The sequence below is a fragment of the Anopheles bellator genome, chromosome 1, assembly GCF_943735745.2.
Source record: "Anopheles bellator chromosome 1, idAnoBellAS_SP24_06.2, whole genome shotgun sequence".
Taxonomy (NCBI): domain Eukaryota; kingdom Metazoa; phylum Arthropoda; class Insecta; order Diptera; family Culicidae; genus Anopheles; species Anopheles bellator.
Genome location: NC_071285.1, coordinates 14,573,433 through 14,591,817, shown reverse-complemented (window position 1 = coordinate 14,591,817; position 18,385 = coordinate 14,573,433). Strand labels below are relative to the sequence as shown.

The following is an 18,385-nucleotide window of genomic DNA, read 5'->3' as shown; positions in this document are numbered from 1 at the left end:
TTTCCTCCAGCGTGACTCATTGCGAACGGGAAAAATTGAAAAAAGTAGTAGCAAGATTCAAAACCTGCCACAAGAGTAGTCACCGGAGTATGGTTTAATTTATTGTACAAATTTAATTTCGTGCGCCTCACGTACAAGGCTAGTTAGCTAATTTTAAACCGGCGTTCGTTGCAAATTAACATTAATGATGGAAATATATTTCCAAGCTCCGGACCGTCGTTGGCGGAATGAAATGAATTTTTGACTCTCCTTCAGTTCCCAGAACCGTTCCTCAGAGTTAATCATTATTGCGTAATGGTACCGAATATTGCCTGGCATTTGCTTTCGCGTCCTAATGTACCGTCCCAACGGCGTTCTTTACGTTTACAATGTTGGACGGCAACATTCGGAGAATTGGCGATTGAGCTCTGCTTCGTTACTGCCATTTCGATAAGATTGAAGCACATTCATATTTTATCGATGACGAGTCCTCCACCGGATAGATGGAGCTCCTCTGGCAGATCGGATTGGCAGCGCGCTCGGGAAGCTCGAAGATGGTGGGCGCTCTTTCTTGTGGCCGGAGGTGACAGACAAACTTTAAAGCAGACAAACGGAAGCCCAACAGCAGCGCCATTGTTACAGTGAATAAATTTGAGAGCATTTCCGGTTTACGGTAATGCACTTGGGAAAACATTTTCGGAATTAGTATTTCGGATGGGTGGCTTCTTCCTTTTTGTGCTTCCTTCAAGAGCACGGTGAAGGATTTTGTTCCCCCGTCAGCACTGAATGGGCACTGGAATGGTTCGTGAATTCCTTCTTCGGAGTGGAGCTGTCTGGCTGTCGATATGCTTCGAGCACTTGGAGAGCGTTCCATTCCGGACAGGGGAAGCCGGCCAAGTGGAAGTGTAATGGAGGGCAAGAATTCGTCCCACCCATTGGTCCAGGTAAATCTGCAAATGGACCAAAGTGAACGAATGCCCGAGAGGGAAAGAAAGCCCGGAAAGCCGTCCGACCCAATGATTGTTACGTGGGATCGGGACATTAAGGGACATTGAAGCGGGCGCGCGCGCATTCCGTTGCGCTGAGTCCTTCGTCCTACCGGAAGAAGGCTGTAGCCGTGAATTCCCGTATGAATAAGTAGAGAAAGAGAGAGAGAGAAAGAGCGAAGTTTTTCACTCCACCATTTTATGGCCGACAGCAGAATGTAAAGTTTCATCCTTCCGCTCGCTCTGCTGTTGATCCGGATGGGGGGCGCCGTGGCCTTTTGCATAAATGTTATTCCTTCGGGAGATGGCGTTTGTTTTCCATATTTTTTTTCTCCTTCTCGAAGATTGAAGCGCAAAGTGTATCGGCAGCAAAATATGATTTTGGGGAGCCAATGCGACCTGTCTACGGAAGTGTAGCTCTTATCGGCCTCTGGGGAAAATGGGTTGCTTCCGGTGGTTGTACCGACTGCATGCCGTTGTATCTGCAGTCAACGGCGCTATCTGCAGGGTAAACGAGTAGAACTCACTTTAAATGATGCCCAGAGATAAGCATTATGTTTCGCAAAACCGTTCAATCCAATCTTATCACTGAGCATTGCTCTGAGCTACCGGTTCCGTGGGGCTAGATGTTCCCCGAGATATAACCACCAAGTGGTCCAACGAAGGATCCTGGTTTTTGTCTATGTTCTGGTAGGAAAGACGAAGCCCAATTCTACTCCCTTCAAATCAAATAGAAGCATCCCGGTGGTATCTTTGGATGTTCCGGAGCTGGTGCTACTACTGCCTAACGCTTATCATACTGATTTCTGTGTGCGGTAATTAGTGGGTCAAAAGTTGACAGTGCCGTTACTACCTTCTGTTCTATACTTAGTCATTATTATTTTTGAAATTCTCCTCCTGCTCGTCTAGGTCGTAACTGGGGGGTGTCTTCGATACACCGTACACCTCCAACAGCTGCTCCAGTCCGTCGACAGGTTGGCAGTCGAAGTAGTACAAGCAATTGTAGAAAACACTCCACACAATGTAATACATATCGCGTCGGTCTTCGACGGTACGCAACGTAAACTCGCTGTCCACATTCAGGTACTGTGTCTGGTTGTGTGCTTTGTTGTACGGTGGCCATTCCACGTTCGAAAGTTTACTGCGTTTGGGTGTGGGATTGCTAAAAATCGATAACCTGTTAAGAATTGGCTCCGCTTGGAAAAGGGGCAGGCCTTACCCATATTTTACGAAATTGGTCACCAGCTCGACGGTCTTGAAGTGGACGGCCAGTTCTTGACGGTACTCGGATCGATTCGTCAGTGCCTCTTGCAAGTTGTACGGACTGAAGATATAGCTCAGCTCGTCCCCGTGTACGGCTCCATACTTGTTTGGCTCGATGTACCAGGCATAGGTTTTCCGCTTGTTCTCGCCAAACTTGCCATCGAACACGAACCGCATGTAGTACAGCGGATCGCTGCTCAGTGTGTTTAAGAGCCGCCTGATCGGGTATCGCAGGTTCGCCATATTCGCCATCTTTTGGTAGAAACGCTTCTTGGACTCTTCGAGTCCGTGGTAAACGGCCCAGTTGCTGAGGTGTTCGAGAACTTCCCACATTCGCCGCTTGATAGTCGGATGTCGATTGTTTGGATAATTGTCGCTCATCCAAAAGTCTGTGACGTGCTTCAACAGCAGCTCAAACTCGTTGACAGTTTCACTTACCAGCACCGGCATCGAAGGAGGCGAACCCACCAGTACCTGCTGATGAACAGATCGGTCGAAGTAGGCTGACTCCGACTGGTTCGTGTCCAGCGTCGGAATGAAGCAGGGATAGAACATGCTGCTAAACGCAAAGGCGTGCCGAAGCTTTGGGTCTTTGATGAAGAACTTCTGGAAGTCTAGTTCCCGCAGCTCGGTCAGTGTTGTCGCACCCAGATCTCGCATGTAGTTACTGACGCACTTCCGATGGTCATACAGGAATGCCCACGAGGCCAACCCGGAGCCTCCCAGTATCATGACGCCGTGGAAAAGAGGCTGCGCACGGGCATTATACAGATGGTGTGTTACGGCACCGGCCCCAGCACTGTGCCCCATGAGTGTCACCCGATGAGGATCGCCACCGAACTGGCGGACGTACTGGTTTAACCACTGCAAGGCCACCAGCTGATCTTTCAGTCCGTAGTTTCCCGTTATGTTGTACCGTTCGTGCTTGAGGAAGCCAAGTACCCCGAGACGATAGTTCAGAGTCACTACGATCACTTCCTGTGGCAAATCGGGACGAAGGAATTGGGTGTTCTAAACAATGCCTGTCAACTGTCCACCGGTTCCGATATACGAACATTTTCCATGAGCAGGTCCACACCTCGCAGTTCACCGGAACCAGCCGCAAAGCTTCCACCGTGTATGAACACCAACACCGGGTACTTGATGGTGGCCCCTTTCGGTACGGGGCTGAAAACATTGATGAACAAACAGTCCTCATCGCCATCGACTTCCGTCTGTTCGTTGATGTTTTCAAACTGCGCGCAGACACTCCCGTACGCGGTGTAGTTACGAAGGCCTTCCGGTTCGTGGTGCAGCACTGGATCCTATCGGAGCGGAATGGAACTATCGGTGAATGAACGGAACCAGTTCACGTGTCCTGATAAGGGTCTCACCGCAAAGCGTAGCTCTCCTACGGGGGGTTCGGCGTAGCGTAGGCCAAGGTACGCACAGAAGGGCACATCGTTGAACGTCTTGTTGGCGATACCTACTGCGATTGTTCCCGGGTTGAGCTCAACCGTGCAACGAGAGGGTTCTGCAATCACTTCTGTCGAATCGGCTGCGCCTACTACGGTCCAGTAGATGATGCTAGTGACAACGGCCAACTGCGGAATTATGGAATGCATCAGGACGCGATGCCTTAAAGCGTCTCCTGTACACACCGTTACGTCCAGACTTGTCGAGCAATCTTTCGAAACTGCTGATAAGTCACTGTGTCGTGGTCTATATGCGCATCGTCGTCGTCGTCGTGGTGCTGCGCGGGCAGATCCGGCTCGATTGATTAGTCTTCCTCAATGTTGCCTCGCAAGGTCAATGCTACACGTCACGTCTCGTCTGGTTCTCCGGGTTACGGAGGCCGCGATAGGTTTAGGGGCCTCCTGTTGGCCTCATGAATGGGAGCGGCTCAATCGCTACCGAGTGGCGGTACCATCCAGACAGAGTGCTCGGCATAGTTTCTGACGTAGTTTGTGTTCGAATCTGCTACAATGATGAATAATGTGGCGTGAGCTATGCTGGCGCTGCGCAGTTGTAACTCCGTTCAGTTGTGCGATCTGTTTTCTCGATCCGTTGTTTTCGGGGTGTAATCTTTCGCTCTCTTTTACGGTGGAAACTAGTGCCAGAAAATGCCACGAACGATTGGAAGAGACTAAAATAAAGCATAAATCAAAAGCAATTCAGTTCTGCTGCGGGATGAAACTGGAAGAAGAAAAGCATCGCCAACGACCGACGCCGAAAACATCAAAGCGTAATAATTGTGTTTTCACATAAATTAATTATAAACGAAAGGAAACTTTCGCCTCGTTTGGACACAATTTTACGTTCGTTCATCGCTTGTCGGACCGGCATTTTGGAGTAACCGTGGCAGGGTGGCCTCGCCGTAGTGCCGTAGAAAGGATGCCTTCAAAAAACCTCCGCTTAAGCGTTCGGGGCTGCATCGCCCGGGATGCAGCATAATTTGTTTATGCACCGCGGCGTGGTCTAGCGGCATGAAAATTCATGCATCGCTAGATGCGCCACCCTCCAGTCACTTGGCTCGAGAGAGAGAGAGCTCTTGAAGCGGTATTGTTTTCAGGTTTGTTGCAACAAACCCGCCAACACGACGACGCCACAGCTTGGAGGTTCCCGAATCAAGGTTTGCGTTGATAGCGCTCTGAAGTACCAGAAGTCTCTAGTCATACACCCAAGTCGGCAAGGATGTTGCTTAAGCGCGTGGATAAATATTTAATGTCCGAAACTATTTGCGAGGGCTGCCGAGTTCCGGTGCAACACAGTTCAGATTAGCTTCGCGGACATCGAGTGGACCGCTTGAAGTATCGCCCCCAAATCGGAAGACTTTGGTGTGGGACTACGAAGTGCGGGACTTCGGTGCATAGCGGAGTCGGTATTCTGTCACATTGGGCCATTAATTTGCTGTCAGCACGGTGGCGCACCAGCAGAAAGATAGTCTTTTCTTTGTACGGACCTCAAGATGGCCGTCAGACTTGGCTGTCTCACTGACGATGAGATCCAGTCCCACGGCGCACGCTGCTCCGGACCAGCGCAATTATCTATCGCAAATGGTAGCGCTCGCCCCGCCGGCACAAGATGCTGAATCGATCCGTCAAAGAGCACTAAAAAGCTGCCACTCTCGCTCCTCACGGCCCACGTCGCTGCCACCGCACTCTTCTCCGCGCGGTGTAGATGATTCAATCAGAGTCCAACTGTGGCAAAGACTGGGGCGAACTGGGTGGAATAAAAAGCACATTCCTGGGTTGGTTCACAAAAACAGCGCCCTTGATGCATTAGCGACGGGATACGTCCGCCCACCGCGCGGAGGGACGGCCGCGCCCGCGGGAGGATGGAAACCTGTCATGTTTACTACCACTCACAACACGGGGGGGCCTAATCCCGTGGCACCGGCCCAGTGACAGTTTAAGCTCTGGCACCGGCAGCGGTCTCCGCTGGACAGGCTGCAAATTCGCTCCGTCCGTCCGTCGCTGCGCTATTAGTTATTTTGTGTCGGTCGTCCGTGAAAGCGGGCGATTTTTTTGGCGAGATTGTCCTCGGCCGCTGCGGGAAGCCCGACAGAAGATGGCGTTTGGTGCTGGCGGTTCATTAATCAAACAGTGGCCATTAATAAGCAGGATTTGCGTGGATGTTGAGAAACCGAATCGTTGGTTTGCTTTTTTGGCCTCGTGTGATGGTTTTGTTGGAACAAATGAGTAGCTAAATCAGAAGCATCACTTGTGTGGTTTGAATATGAATAGATCCGAGAACGGAGAACGAGCACCACTCGGTGGAGATGGTAGAAAGTTGGAATCATCCCGAACGAATGGTCTTTATTTTGCACCATCCAAACTGTATTACTACTGCTTTACGAGCATCCATGATCGGTCTTCATTCCCCAATCCGGTCGTAAGTAATCCTTTCGGTACGCTTCTGACGGTGCCTGGTGGCTCCGACCACGCTTCCAACCATTTCCCGGCTGCGCTGGCCGTAAACTTATCTAATTGAGCCACGATTGGTGCATAACTCAAAAGTAATGGATTTAATTCAATCGTTTCCCACCGGGAACACCGTCGAGATCGACCATCGAGGGGGGAAATAAAAGAAAACGAGTTGACTTCCATAACGGACGGACCATGGGAAGGACCTGGACCGGGCACGATGCTCGCCGGCAAATGTCGGTGGAGTTGGCAAAATCAAATATCGCCACCCAGCAAAGCTAGGGCTTCGGAAAGGCGTTGGAAAAAAAATCGGACCGAGCACCATATTGAGCAGACAAGCGCAGAGAGTAAATATTTTCTTACAACAATCCCGACCATCATCGGGTCGGATGTTCATAATCGGGGGCGATGGCTAAATAAATGGCTTGAAGTGGAATTTAAGCACATTGGGCGTTTCGGGGAAGAAGCTCAAATAAACCGATAATGCGCTCATTGGGATATATCGGATATGGTTTATGTTTTTATTTGTAATCCGAAAGCGGCCTTCCTTCGGGGGGGAAGATAAACTAACAAGAGTTTTCCACCAATTTTCTTGGTGCAGATTTTTGCCCAGGAGCTCAGCTTCAATGGCTGGCACCGCTGCGAAATCAAAGGCAAAGGGACATCTGCAAACACATTCGGTTCGGTTGTTGCATTCATGGTGTTTCGTGGCTCTCACGCGACGCGGCACGCCTTGCCCGGGCATTCCAGTTCTTAATCCTTCCGCGCCTCCTCCGATTCCTTACCGCGGCCATCGAGTGCAGCGATTCTTTTGTTCCGCTCCGGATTACGACAAGAGAACGAAGCATAAAACCGGTGGACGGAAAAGAAAAAGGCGGAACACACCCGTTGACAGAGGGCGCCCGGTGGCAGAAGAGTGCCTTGGGGCCCCACCCCGGCAAAACCACGCGCCCCACGAGGTGTCGAGCGGCGTGCAAGGCAGGATAAATTCTAGACAAATTTGCATAACTTCATTAAATGCAGCTAGACCGAAATTCAGCGCCACACCCGGGCCCGGGGCGCGGAATGACAGAGTGGCATGCATATTCATAACTTTTACAATCCATCCACCCGTTGTTACCCACTCGGCGCGGAATCTCGTTCTGGCCCCACCGGTTCTCCTCGGTGTCGGTGTTGGTTTGTTAAAGAAAATTCCATTCGCGCCACGGCGGCTACGCGGTCGTCGTGTGAGAAACCGCGGCCCACAATTTACGCCACGCTCGTTACTCATTCATTTGCCGGCTTCTGCTGGGCACAATTCGCGATGCGATCCGGGTTCTTTTTAATCAGCATTTCATGACAGGCTTAGCCCGCCCGGTAAGCTTTCGGTTCGTATGGGACCATTACGAAGATGCGTTAGATGGTTTGGGAAAAGCTCACTTACGATCGTTTTTGGATATGATTTTACATAAAATCAATAACGATTCCCTTTTTTCATAGAGATTTGAATATGCAATAAGAAAAATTTGAATATTTATTAGGTCAACGGTCGATAGGACGAGGGCTGCTAATCTCAAACCGATCCCATATGGCATTCAAAATGGACAAACATTTAAATAAAACTTTTGTTCTACCTCACGGAATAGTCACCCTAGCTGGGAGGGAAATTATCGAGAGTCGGTGAATGGAACTCCCATTGGGACATTTCCGGACACAGATTGTGGTGCAACTTGCACACATATTTGTGCCTCAACTCAACGTCGTCGTGCCCATTATCGTGCCCATCGCGAAACACTACAAAGTTGCCGGCTCCAAGCCAGCCGCTTGGCGTGACGTGTGGTGGCCGTAATTGTCGGAGGAAAAGTCGGTTAACATTTCCTCTCTTTTAATCATCGCTACCAAAGTTTCCGCTTTCCGGAGCGCAACTTTTCGTCCGTTCGTTCGTCCGTTTGGGCAGACTGCTTAGCCGACGTTGCTAAATTATGTAGCGGATCTCCGACGGATGTTGCGACGACTGTCAAAACGTTGTAACGTGCTCGCCGCGCGAGTGAGTGGGTCGCCCGAGGAGCGCTTTTCCTGCGGCCAAGATAGGGATGAGATGAAAAATGGGAAATTTAAATCACAAACCCCGAAAATGCGCGGCTGCCACGTCGTCTGCCGTGTGGTTGGTGGAAATTAAGCAACCGTTCCGTGCTTCGGTGCTGGGACCCAGCGCAAGACAAACAATCTGTCAACTTTCCCAGATTAGTATAATTTGCTCCCGTGCCAGGTTGCCCGAAGCGGTGTCGGGATGACTACTGGCTGATTGCTCTGGCTCTGGGAGAGTTCTTTACATTTTCGACTCACAACTGACTGACAACTGGCACCCGTTTGGACTGGAGGTTTATTCTACGGAAGCAATATCTTAAAAATCAGTCACCAACGAGACACTTGACTCACGCGGACACAGATGGTGTCCTCGAGAGTGCTGGCACCGGCACCGTTCGGGGCGATCGATTCGGTGGCTTAGTGTCTTCAGAGTGCTGACGGCGCCCCTGGTTGATTGGTTGATTGACCATCGTCGGACAACGATTGGCTGCGGGCAGCTTACGCGGGGCCAGCTAGAGACAACTATCGTCCTCCCCTTCCGGCCATCTTTGGGCTGCAAAATGGATAGTCGCATTAAATTTGCATACATTTTACGATAAATTGAATTCCTCTCACTCTGTTGCTGTTGGTGGTCGCTTCCGCTTCCTGGATCGTCTCCAAGGTGATACGGAACCCCCCCCGGACGGATGCAACCCCCGGAGTGTGCTTCCCGATGAGGTGTCACCGCATTCCGGGCAGGCGTAGGAGCAAAATATTGACACACTTTCCCCGACGGGCCAACGACTGCCAGGTGGCGCCCTGCCGGTCGGGCCCGATAGCCTTATTTCCATAATTGAATTGGGCCAGAAATTGACTGCTTTGATGAGGCAACAAACGACGCACATACACATGGTCACCTGCCGAAAGGCTGAACGCCGCTCCGATCGGCCTCCCGGGGGGACGACCAATCAATACCGCCCCGATCCGATGGGAGTCCTTGACGCGCAGACGGCTCGAGCTCGTGACTGCCGTTGACCTAGTTCGTGAAAATGCTTCACATACTCGCCCGAAAGCACTTTAATTAACGGAAGTTTTCTCGGCATCGCTCGGGCAAAAAAGAGCGAAAACACATTTCCGAACTTCCGATGGGGAACGCCACGCGGGAAGGTGGTAGTCGCAGTAAATCGCGGCGGATGCCTCCGGATTCTGATCCCGTGTCGAGAGCTGGCAAAGAACCATCGCAACACAGGGCCAGCCCCCCGGTGAAACAATTCATAACTTTCGACCGAACATACTCACGCACCCCCCAAGGAGGTGGGTGAGATTGAGAACTTGTTTCCAGCATCCACCGCTCTAGTGTCTAGCTTCAGCCGGGCGGGCGCACCGTGTTCCGGGCACCGTAGTTAGCAGTTTGTTTGAGAGCTTTTTGCACTTTGTACGCCGGCACACCGGTGTACGCCCGGCAAAGTTGACTTCAGCTCGGGGAATACGAGAGGCGGAACACGGAGAATCGGGGAGGGTGATGATATGTTTCGGGTGTTGTTCGCACACACAGCCACGCACACAGCCTGTCCTTCACTATTGTTTCGCATCAACTTACTCGGGGCTCTGGGCTGAAGTTTTGTGAAGTGAAGAGATGCTGTGCCAAGGGAACCAGGTGTGCCGTTTCGGAGCGGTAGACAGGATGTTTGACGCGTAGCATGCTATGATTGCAACTAAAGCTCTAATCACCCGTGTACCCCCTGGGTGATGGCAGAATTTGGTGCTTCGGAGCTAAACGATTGCTAGCGACGGAATCGTTGCCATTGGAGCTCCACTGAGCGCTGTGACGATATTACGAGAGTTTAGTAAATCGTCGAAAATAAAGCACCTCTAATGGCAATTTATGCTAAGCACCTGAATATTGTGTTCCGTTAAATCGTCAACGGTGTTTTTTTTGCTTCGCTTAGAAACTACCCGCTAATGTTTCCTTATGCTTCACAGCGGAGCGTAATTTGCCACTCCCGGCGCATGGTGCTACATTATCAACTACTTTGCTTCCTTTCACGATCGTTGCGCGGCAAGAAAAGGCCCGGGGGCTCACGCGCATTTGAGTCGAGACGCTGGCGGCCAAACGTTAATTGGGTTAATTATTTAACGTCTTTTATTTAATTATTTTGTCGCTCGCGCCACGAGCTCGCCAGCGTGAAGCGTGGCTGTTTGTAGATCGTGATTTTTGCGCTCATGCCTTTTATCCTTTTTGTGCTGCTTGATGACACGGTGGAGCATCGGCTTGAGTTCCCTTTCAGTGTCCTTTTGTGTCGGCACTGTCCTTTTGAAGCCGTTATCCTTGCGCACGTATTCGGACCAGCTCGGGGTTTACCTTGGGGGCTTCTGGCTTTTCGCGACTTCTCTCTCTCCCTTTATCTCACTCTTTTTCTAGCCAGGATCGTAACGGGTGCTCGGACCGCACCGCCAAAGTCCGAAGCAATCGTGGGGCAACGATGAAAGCAAAAACGGCGACGAACGCCATTACCGTCATGTTCTTCAGAGCTCCCATTCGGGACATACTAAGGACACGGTAACATAATAAGCGCTCCTGCCACGATAATCAGGGCCACACGATTTCCGGTTACCGGGACGGGATGGTGACTACATAATTATTTCAAAGGCATCCTCAGTGCACAGTGGGGAATGCGTACTGCATCGACAAAAAATGGGCCCCCGGAACGTGAAACAGTTCCTGGTCGGTGTCAGAACGGAACGGGTCCTCGAGAGGTGCCAAAGCGTCACCGAAAGGCACGCGTCACGGCGTACGGCCGAATGAGTTCGCTTTCAGCTGTCAAGTGTAGCCCAGGCACGGCACGACACACGGCGAGCTGCGCTTGTGAGTCAGGATCAAAAGGATTCGGGCGCCACACGGGATGCTGCGGGGCTCGGGGCGCGCACTTTGATGGCTGTAAAGCGCAGGAAGCGAGCCATGAATTATTGGCAGGCTTTAGGCATTAGACCGTTGTGTCGGTTGGCAATTGATTGGAATCCGTATAAAGTCTTCGCACTTCTGGCGTGCGGGGAGAAGTTGTGGCAATTTGACGCCTGACGAACGAAGAATGAAAGAAGAATGAGAATGTCGTAATCTGAACCTAACCAAATCTGATGCGCCCAATCCGAGGACACCTTCTACAGTCAATAGTTCAGATGAATTTTCGTCGAAATGAAGAATGTTTTAAAGGCTATTCCTAAAGAGAACTTTTCCGACCGTTTCGGAAATTTAAATTTAAATCTATTGTACAGAGTTGAGATTATTTTAATGGGGATGAAGTATATTTGTATATGTATATTTAGAAGAACAAAGATTTATAAACGAATTCTCGATATTTTTTGAACACAGTGTAAAGTAACGGCAATTTACTCGATTTAATTTCGGTTTTGATAGTTTGAATACTTTTCAATCGCTCCACAAAGATTATGTTTCATTTTTATTGCTCCGAAAATTACATCCACCTGGCGGCCACAATGGAGTCCCTTTTTGATCGATAATGAAGCAATGTTATTAATTTGTCGCAGCACCGGTGAACGGAAAACGATTCCACAGCTTCCCAAAGCCCGACAGGGGTTTTGTTTCGTGTGGCCCGTAAACGGGCCCCAGCATCACAATCTGCTCGATCCATTCCAATCACGGCCCGATAATTGCATCCTTTGGCATGCGACGGAAGATAGAAACAATTGAATTCCTAACGAGATTTGGAAGATTAACACCAGGACCCACAGCTCCGGCGGAGGGGGGTGGGGACGTCGGGCTCCTTCCGGGCGTCCGGGTTCGGATTAAAACGACGTCTTAATTTACGCCATACCCTGCCCCTGAACCCGGCTTGCAATCCGATGCTCGGCGCCCGACCCTGCACTCCGGTGGCGTTCGGCCAGCAGCAGCATTCACCGTTACTAGTACTGCACTCTACCATTATCGGCACTGTATTCGCAAATCCGATTCGCCGGGAAAGTGCCAAGCACAGCAGCAGCATCGAAGGCGTTCGATGACGATTTGCAGATAGCCGGATAAGTCGGTGCCGGGGAGCCGTTCGGGGTGGAATTCGAAACTTTGTCAACCAACACCCAGCCATGCTGGTGGAAGAGAAACAGTTTAGCTTCACACAGATTGATCCGATGCACGATGAAGTTGCGAACGGAGCTAGCTTTCCGAATTCAAAGTGTTAAAAACCGGGATTTGGAATAATTGCTAACAAAAATTAGAACGAGCTCAGGGAAAAAAACGAACCGAGGCTAAACATGTTTTTGTTTTCGAATGATCTTGGAATTGAAAAGAAGCAATTTTCAATTTCACACAGAATCTGGGCAATGCCAATATAGTTGCTCTAACTCCACGCCACACTGTGGACACCGAGGACAGCAAGCTTCCGGTGTGGCGTCTAAGACACTGCACGACGAAGAAACAAACTTTCCCGTCATCCTCTGGCATCACGAGACGACCATCAGCTTTCCGTCAGGGCATGATGGCAGCATCACCAGGGTCTTGGCAGGATTCTTTCGTGTGGCGCGCACAGGTAAAGAAGGTGAGAAATTCAATTTTCTCCATTACACATCATCAATTCCTGGCACAAATACCTGATCTTATTTCGAGTGAAATTCATTTTCTCCCCATTTCACAATTCGATTTCGAAACGCTCGACCCCGGCTGGATGCGAAGGATGTCCCTTTCGCCATTCCGACCGGTAGTAGTGCTGAGTTGATAATACACAGCGCCCAGGAGCCGGGCTTTGCGAACCTGCTGTTGCACCGGAATCGAACCGAACCGGGCCAGCGATGCCGACTGCTGTGGGGCTGTGATTGGAACATCGAGGGATTCGGCCCCGGACACAGCGCGACGGTTCCTGCATAATGCGCGCACCACTCCACGCGAAAAGGGGCTTAGCAAAGTGCTGCGCTGTCGGTGGTGGTGGCCACCGGTCGGATTGTGGAAGCTTTTCCACTTTCCGCGTGCTACTGCTGCGCCGTTGACAGACACGTTTGGCAGCAGAGTGGAGAGCGTCAGTCCTGGGTGAGGGGAGTGTGTGGAAAATTAAAATCACATTTCACTGCTGTGTCCCGTTGCTGCCCAATCTTCGCCACTTTCCCCGGAGCACCGGTGGTGGAGAAAAATGGTAGACTTGATTGGGCAACTTGTTGGTTCTGCTGGAGTTCGATTGGAACGTTTTCCTTTTTTATTGCTTTGCTGAGAATATATAAAGCATCGAGCATTAAGAAAATCCCTTGTCGGGTGCCATTTTGCTAATGGGTTGGGCTGTGTTGCTTAATTCGTCTTTGGCCAGCCCCAATCAGGCGGGCTCGCTAGGAGGGGTATTTACCTAACATGCGAAGCTCGCTTAAATTGAATTACGATAAGCCGATAGGCCAATTGATTGGTTAATGTGGAAAGTAGTGTGAAGGTGTAAGTTCCATTAGTGACGAGTCGAGAGTCAAATACGTTTAACGTGGATTTTTCTTCGCTCTTACATTTCGTACTTATCGCAAAAAGTATCACAAAGTATTAGCAGATTGCAGAAAATGGATCATTCGTCGAAAGACGACTACCAGTGCTACCTATCAAAGCCCCAAAGGAATGTCCCTTAATCGCTTCAGGCGCCCACGTCTTCCAATTAAACTTTTCAAAAGTTCCGAGCCGAATAGTTGTTCGAACGTATCATCCCAAAACCATCCATTCGGGTTTCGTCTTCTGGTGGGCACGAGATTCGAGAAGGAACGCCACTTTCTCGCAATCTCCAGCACGTGCAGGACCGATATGAGACCGCACACATCACTCACGCAATCCTTGGAAGCTTAACCTCGGCCACGGCTTAAGGGGAAATTTAAAACCGTTCTCCGCTCGATAACACATGCCTTCCGTCAATCGCAAGAAGGATGGCATCGTCGTCGGCTGGCCCAGAGCATAAGATAGGCCCAAAATTTATGCTCATTGCGCACGCCTCAGCGTGTGGGGGGACCCGGTCACATCCATTCGTTCCACAGTTTTAAGATAATTTTGCTCCTATCAGGGCGGTCCCCGGCGGTGTCGGTCTAATCCATCCCAATCAACCATGCAATCAACGTTGATTCGAACCGACCAGCATCAACTATTTCGGTTGCTTCCGGTTTCTGCCCGATCCCCGGCTGCGAGGTGGCTTCGATCGATGCTCGGCAGGCCGGGTGCCGATGCAGCAGCAACGGCAAGTGTAAACTCTCGTCTGCAAATCCTTCGCCTACTACGGTATGCATGGAATAACATAGCCCCGGGCGTATTTGCGGACGTCTGGTTCGGTCCTTGGTGTGCTTTGTTTCGAAGCGAGCGAGTTGAGGCGTCCATTTTCTTGGCATTTTTATTTTCTTCGCCACCACCGGAAGCCGAAGCCGGGTCGTCTGATAGGGGGATGATAGGAGTTTTTTTACGTCCCTCCTTCAGAGCCTCGAGCTTCGGGAACGAATTCCCCACTCAGACCGGCGGTGGGCGATGAAACGGCCTCACTCGAAGCGTATGATAACGTTTACTTTAGGAGGTGTAAATATGGTTTCGCCGGTACCGGATCTCGGAGGTCCCGGGCCCCGTGTCTGAAGAACGGGAAACAGCTCTTTGAAGCGCATCCTTGTGGAGATAGGTGCATGTTGGGGTTGGTGGAAATTAAATAGATAAAGCTTTTACGAGGCGGTGCTTCAGTAACATTTTTAGCGTGGAGCGATAAGGTTTTGAAACGGAAATGATTCTCCAAAACATTTCTATTCTCGCAGTTTAGTGGTTTCCGCTTTTTACCAGTATGTTTCGGTTTGCAAGAACAGACGAAGGGCTTTTGCATGAAACATATGTTTTAGTAAACAACTGAAAATCAAACAGTTCACCACAAAGTGGAAAGAGCGAATAGGAAACAACAATGTTTGAGTTTGACGCAAAGTTCCTTCACAAAAGAGTTGGGGAGAAGTTGCGTTCAATTTAAAGCGTACAACGTTACGCGAGAAAGCTTCACGCGAAAATTAATCAGTTTCTACCGAAAATTCCAGTACCAATTAATTTCGGTACACTAAACGGTGCAAGTTGTGTGCTTAAAATAGCGCTCGTTGGTGCACCAGATTGATGTTGATGAGCTTACCTTGTACGGTGGAATTAATAGCCCCTGACCGGCTCCTGCTCTCGTTAGCAACTGTTTTCGGATGTCCACCAATCTCCATCAACGGCGCTTTCGCTTTGCATAATGTTTCATGAAAGTGTCGTTAATCTTTATTTTTGGACTGTTGCTGTTGCGTCTTGACTGTGCTTTTTCCCTGGCGACTATCCATCGTGCCATTCTATTTCACTCCGAGTAACTCGCACTGTGTCGTTTCACATCGGGGTGGTACAATGGAATCGGGACAGATTGTTCACCTTTTTTTTTTTCTTCACGCCATCATTATCGTTGCTGATCCGGTGTTCAGTTTGTGTTTTCCTGTGGGTGTATGTGTCTTTTTCTCATCCTCCGAGACCGGACGCAGACCTTGCAAAGCAAGGTTCAGGTTCTTCCTCTATCCGTGTTCGCTAAGCCTTACATCTCTTTCGCTTCGTTTTCCGTCTCCGATCTTTTTTTGGTTTCGTTAATCCAATAAATACTCAAATAGTGATAATATGGGTTGACTTTTCGGGGTTTACATAATTCCTATTTACAGACTTTTGCACAGTGTGCGCCATACTTTCTCCTTCGCCGTGGGCACCGCGAAAGGTGCAATCTTTTCGTGCTGCTATAAATTAAATCTATTCGAGAAAAGCTTAGAAACGAATGAAGAACTCTCGGTAGTGGGTGATTAAATCGAGTAGGAGTAAAGTAGATTTCAGAACAACTCAAACCACTCAAAAATGATCTTTTTATAGCACAAACACAAACTCCGGTCTCGTCGAAACTCTCCGCCTTGCGCTTAATCGTAAGGATGTGCCCTTCCATGCGTTCTCTGTTTTATTCGCAGTCGTGTGTCCGCGTAATCCTTCGTTGGCTTTCTGCACTGCTGACGGACTGAATGATTTTGTTCCGCTCGAGCAATCTGCAGCTGATTTTCCACCATTTTCCTTGACATCATTTTTAGGTTGCATGTAAAATTGGTACAAAAAATGGTACACCTAAACTAAAGGTCGGTTTTTTATATCGTTCGATATATCAGTTTTCGGTCGTGCACATTCACGCTTATGCTTCGATCCATCCACGAACAAAACAGCTCGCGGATAGAGTGCCCGGTTCGATTCCTTACAGTCAACAGTGAGACGCCGGTTCCCGCACGCAACAGTTCGCGTTAGGTAATGTTATGTGTGTTTGTGTCGTGTGAGTTTTTGTTTTTTTTCTAAACCGTTTTCCCTGTATAGAATACACTTTAATATAGTTATATACGTATAGAAAAGAAAGGAAAGTTTTTTGTTTTTCGAAAGCCGCCAGCAAAACTGCAGCGGCCCGCAACCGTGTACGAAGGAAACATTTGGTTTGCTTAGTTCTTCTCTCATGACCGATGGGCAATAGTCTCTTAGGTTTCTGCTTTGTGTGTTTCCACGATTAACCAACATTTACTCCAATGGGTTTGCTAATTTTGCGAGTCTAGTTTTTCCATTTTCTTTTCCGTTTGCTTTGTTTCACAACAGTTACTATGGTACAATGGTTAATTTTTTCTATTTGCAATTTTTCCTTGTGCTTCTCAGTTGTTTCAATCACACCGGGACAACCGGTGTGCGTCATCACGCGCTGGCCAATTTATGCTAAAGGACAGGTTTGCTCCAAAAATCTCTGCGTCTCTCCTCGTTCGCTCCTGCACTTCCTTTTCGCTTGAGTCGGAAGCTGTTTGGTGTGTCGTTCTCGAGGGGTGGTAAAATTGTGCTAACTGTGGCTAAAGTCTGAATCACTCTTCTCTTTGCTCTGGTTTCAGTGCTCGTTATTGTGGTGTATTTAATTTATATTACAAAGTGACGTCCAGCTTTCAAATTGCTTGAGTTCTGAGTGTTTGATGAAGTTTTTATGAAAAATTATTACAAAAAAAGATATTGGGCTTAAGGCATGGATTTAAGTTCTTGTCGATGTTGGGGATGGATGGAAAGTAAGCTGGTTTTTTCGAGAATGGGCGCAACGACCTGCAATCGATTACATAGTAACACTTTTCGGGTAGCATTCCAGAGTATGTTATGTAGCGTGGGTAAGATGGTGACAGTGAGTATATGAGGGATGGCCCAATGGAGCAGAGACTGAGACGTAGACGATACGAAGGTTTCGTATTTACAATCACTTTTTTACATTTTCAAAAACAGAGAAACTCAGTCAAACAGTCCTCATCAGTTGAGTCCTGTGTATGTGGCCAAACAAACCATTATAGTTTTTCCAAAATAAATATGCTCCTGTGCCGGTTGGGCCGGCGCACATCCCACGGCAATGCCTTCGAGCAGCATCTGATGGTATCGGGATTATGATTGGTTACCCTGACGTTGGTGACTGATTCTATTTACAATCTCTTCCGCTTGCCGGTTGTGCAACTTGCTCTTTATCATCTACCTTTTTTCGTGTGGCTCAGGTGTTCTTGGGCGCAAGATAAATAACTCAGCCCAGCAACAAATGACACATTTGTAACATTTGTCGTCACGTGGGCCATTTTTCGTCCAAAGTTCAAAAATATCGAACCACAAAACAAAACTGGGAAAAGGGTACCGAAGTTCGACGGAATCCCTGGGACCATGGGTCACCTGAGAGCTATATCTTCCAACTGGTCAAACAAATATTTGCACCAGATGGCTCCGGCGGAGAAGTAAAAGTTGACTCCAGAAAATAGCAGACAAAAAAAGGAATCGATACAGTAAACCCACCATTGACTGGCCACACTCCCGGTGCCCGTCTGATGTCCCCAGAGCGTCGGGAATGTTTGTTTTAATCTCGAAAAATTTTCTCCTTCGTTTGACACAAACACATACATACATCCAGTGAACCCAAAATCCTGGTCCTGGGGATCAATTTGGAGTCCTGTTAGTTCAGCGACCAAAGCTCCGATTCACGTCCCATCCCACAATAGTAACAGACCGTAGTAAACATGGCAATATGCTTTCTCGCACACATCCGTACCCATTGTGCCTATTGTTCGCAACGTGGCAAAATAAGACACTTGGAGTCGTCTTCGTCTCGGTCCTCGGAGTTGGCCGCAGGCTGGCAGGACGGCCACCGAGCATTTTATTTATCATTCCATCCCTCCCCA

At 49.2% G+C, this 18,385-nt stretch overlaps 1 protein-coding gene across 1 annotated transcript; it reads right to left on the bottom strand.

Annotated features, from left to right (window-relative positions):
• Positions 1 to 1,832: 1,832 nt before the first annotated feature.
• On the bottom strand, positions 1,833 to 3,832 carry LOC131215088 (esterase B1-like). Its single transcript, XM_058209465.1, has 4 exons — positions 3,602 to 3,832; positions 3,284 to 3,532; positions 2,185 to 3,206; positions 1,833 to 2,127 (listed from the first exon to the last, which is right to left on the bottom strand). Exons 1-4 carry the CDS (start codon positions 3,830 to 3,832, stop codon positions 1,833 to 1,835), a joined length of 1,797 nt encoding a protein of 598 aa, XP_058065448.1.
• Between the last annotated feature and the right edge of the window lie 14,553 nt (positions 3,833 to 18,385).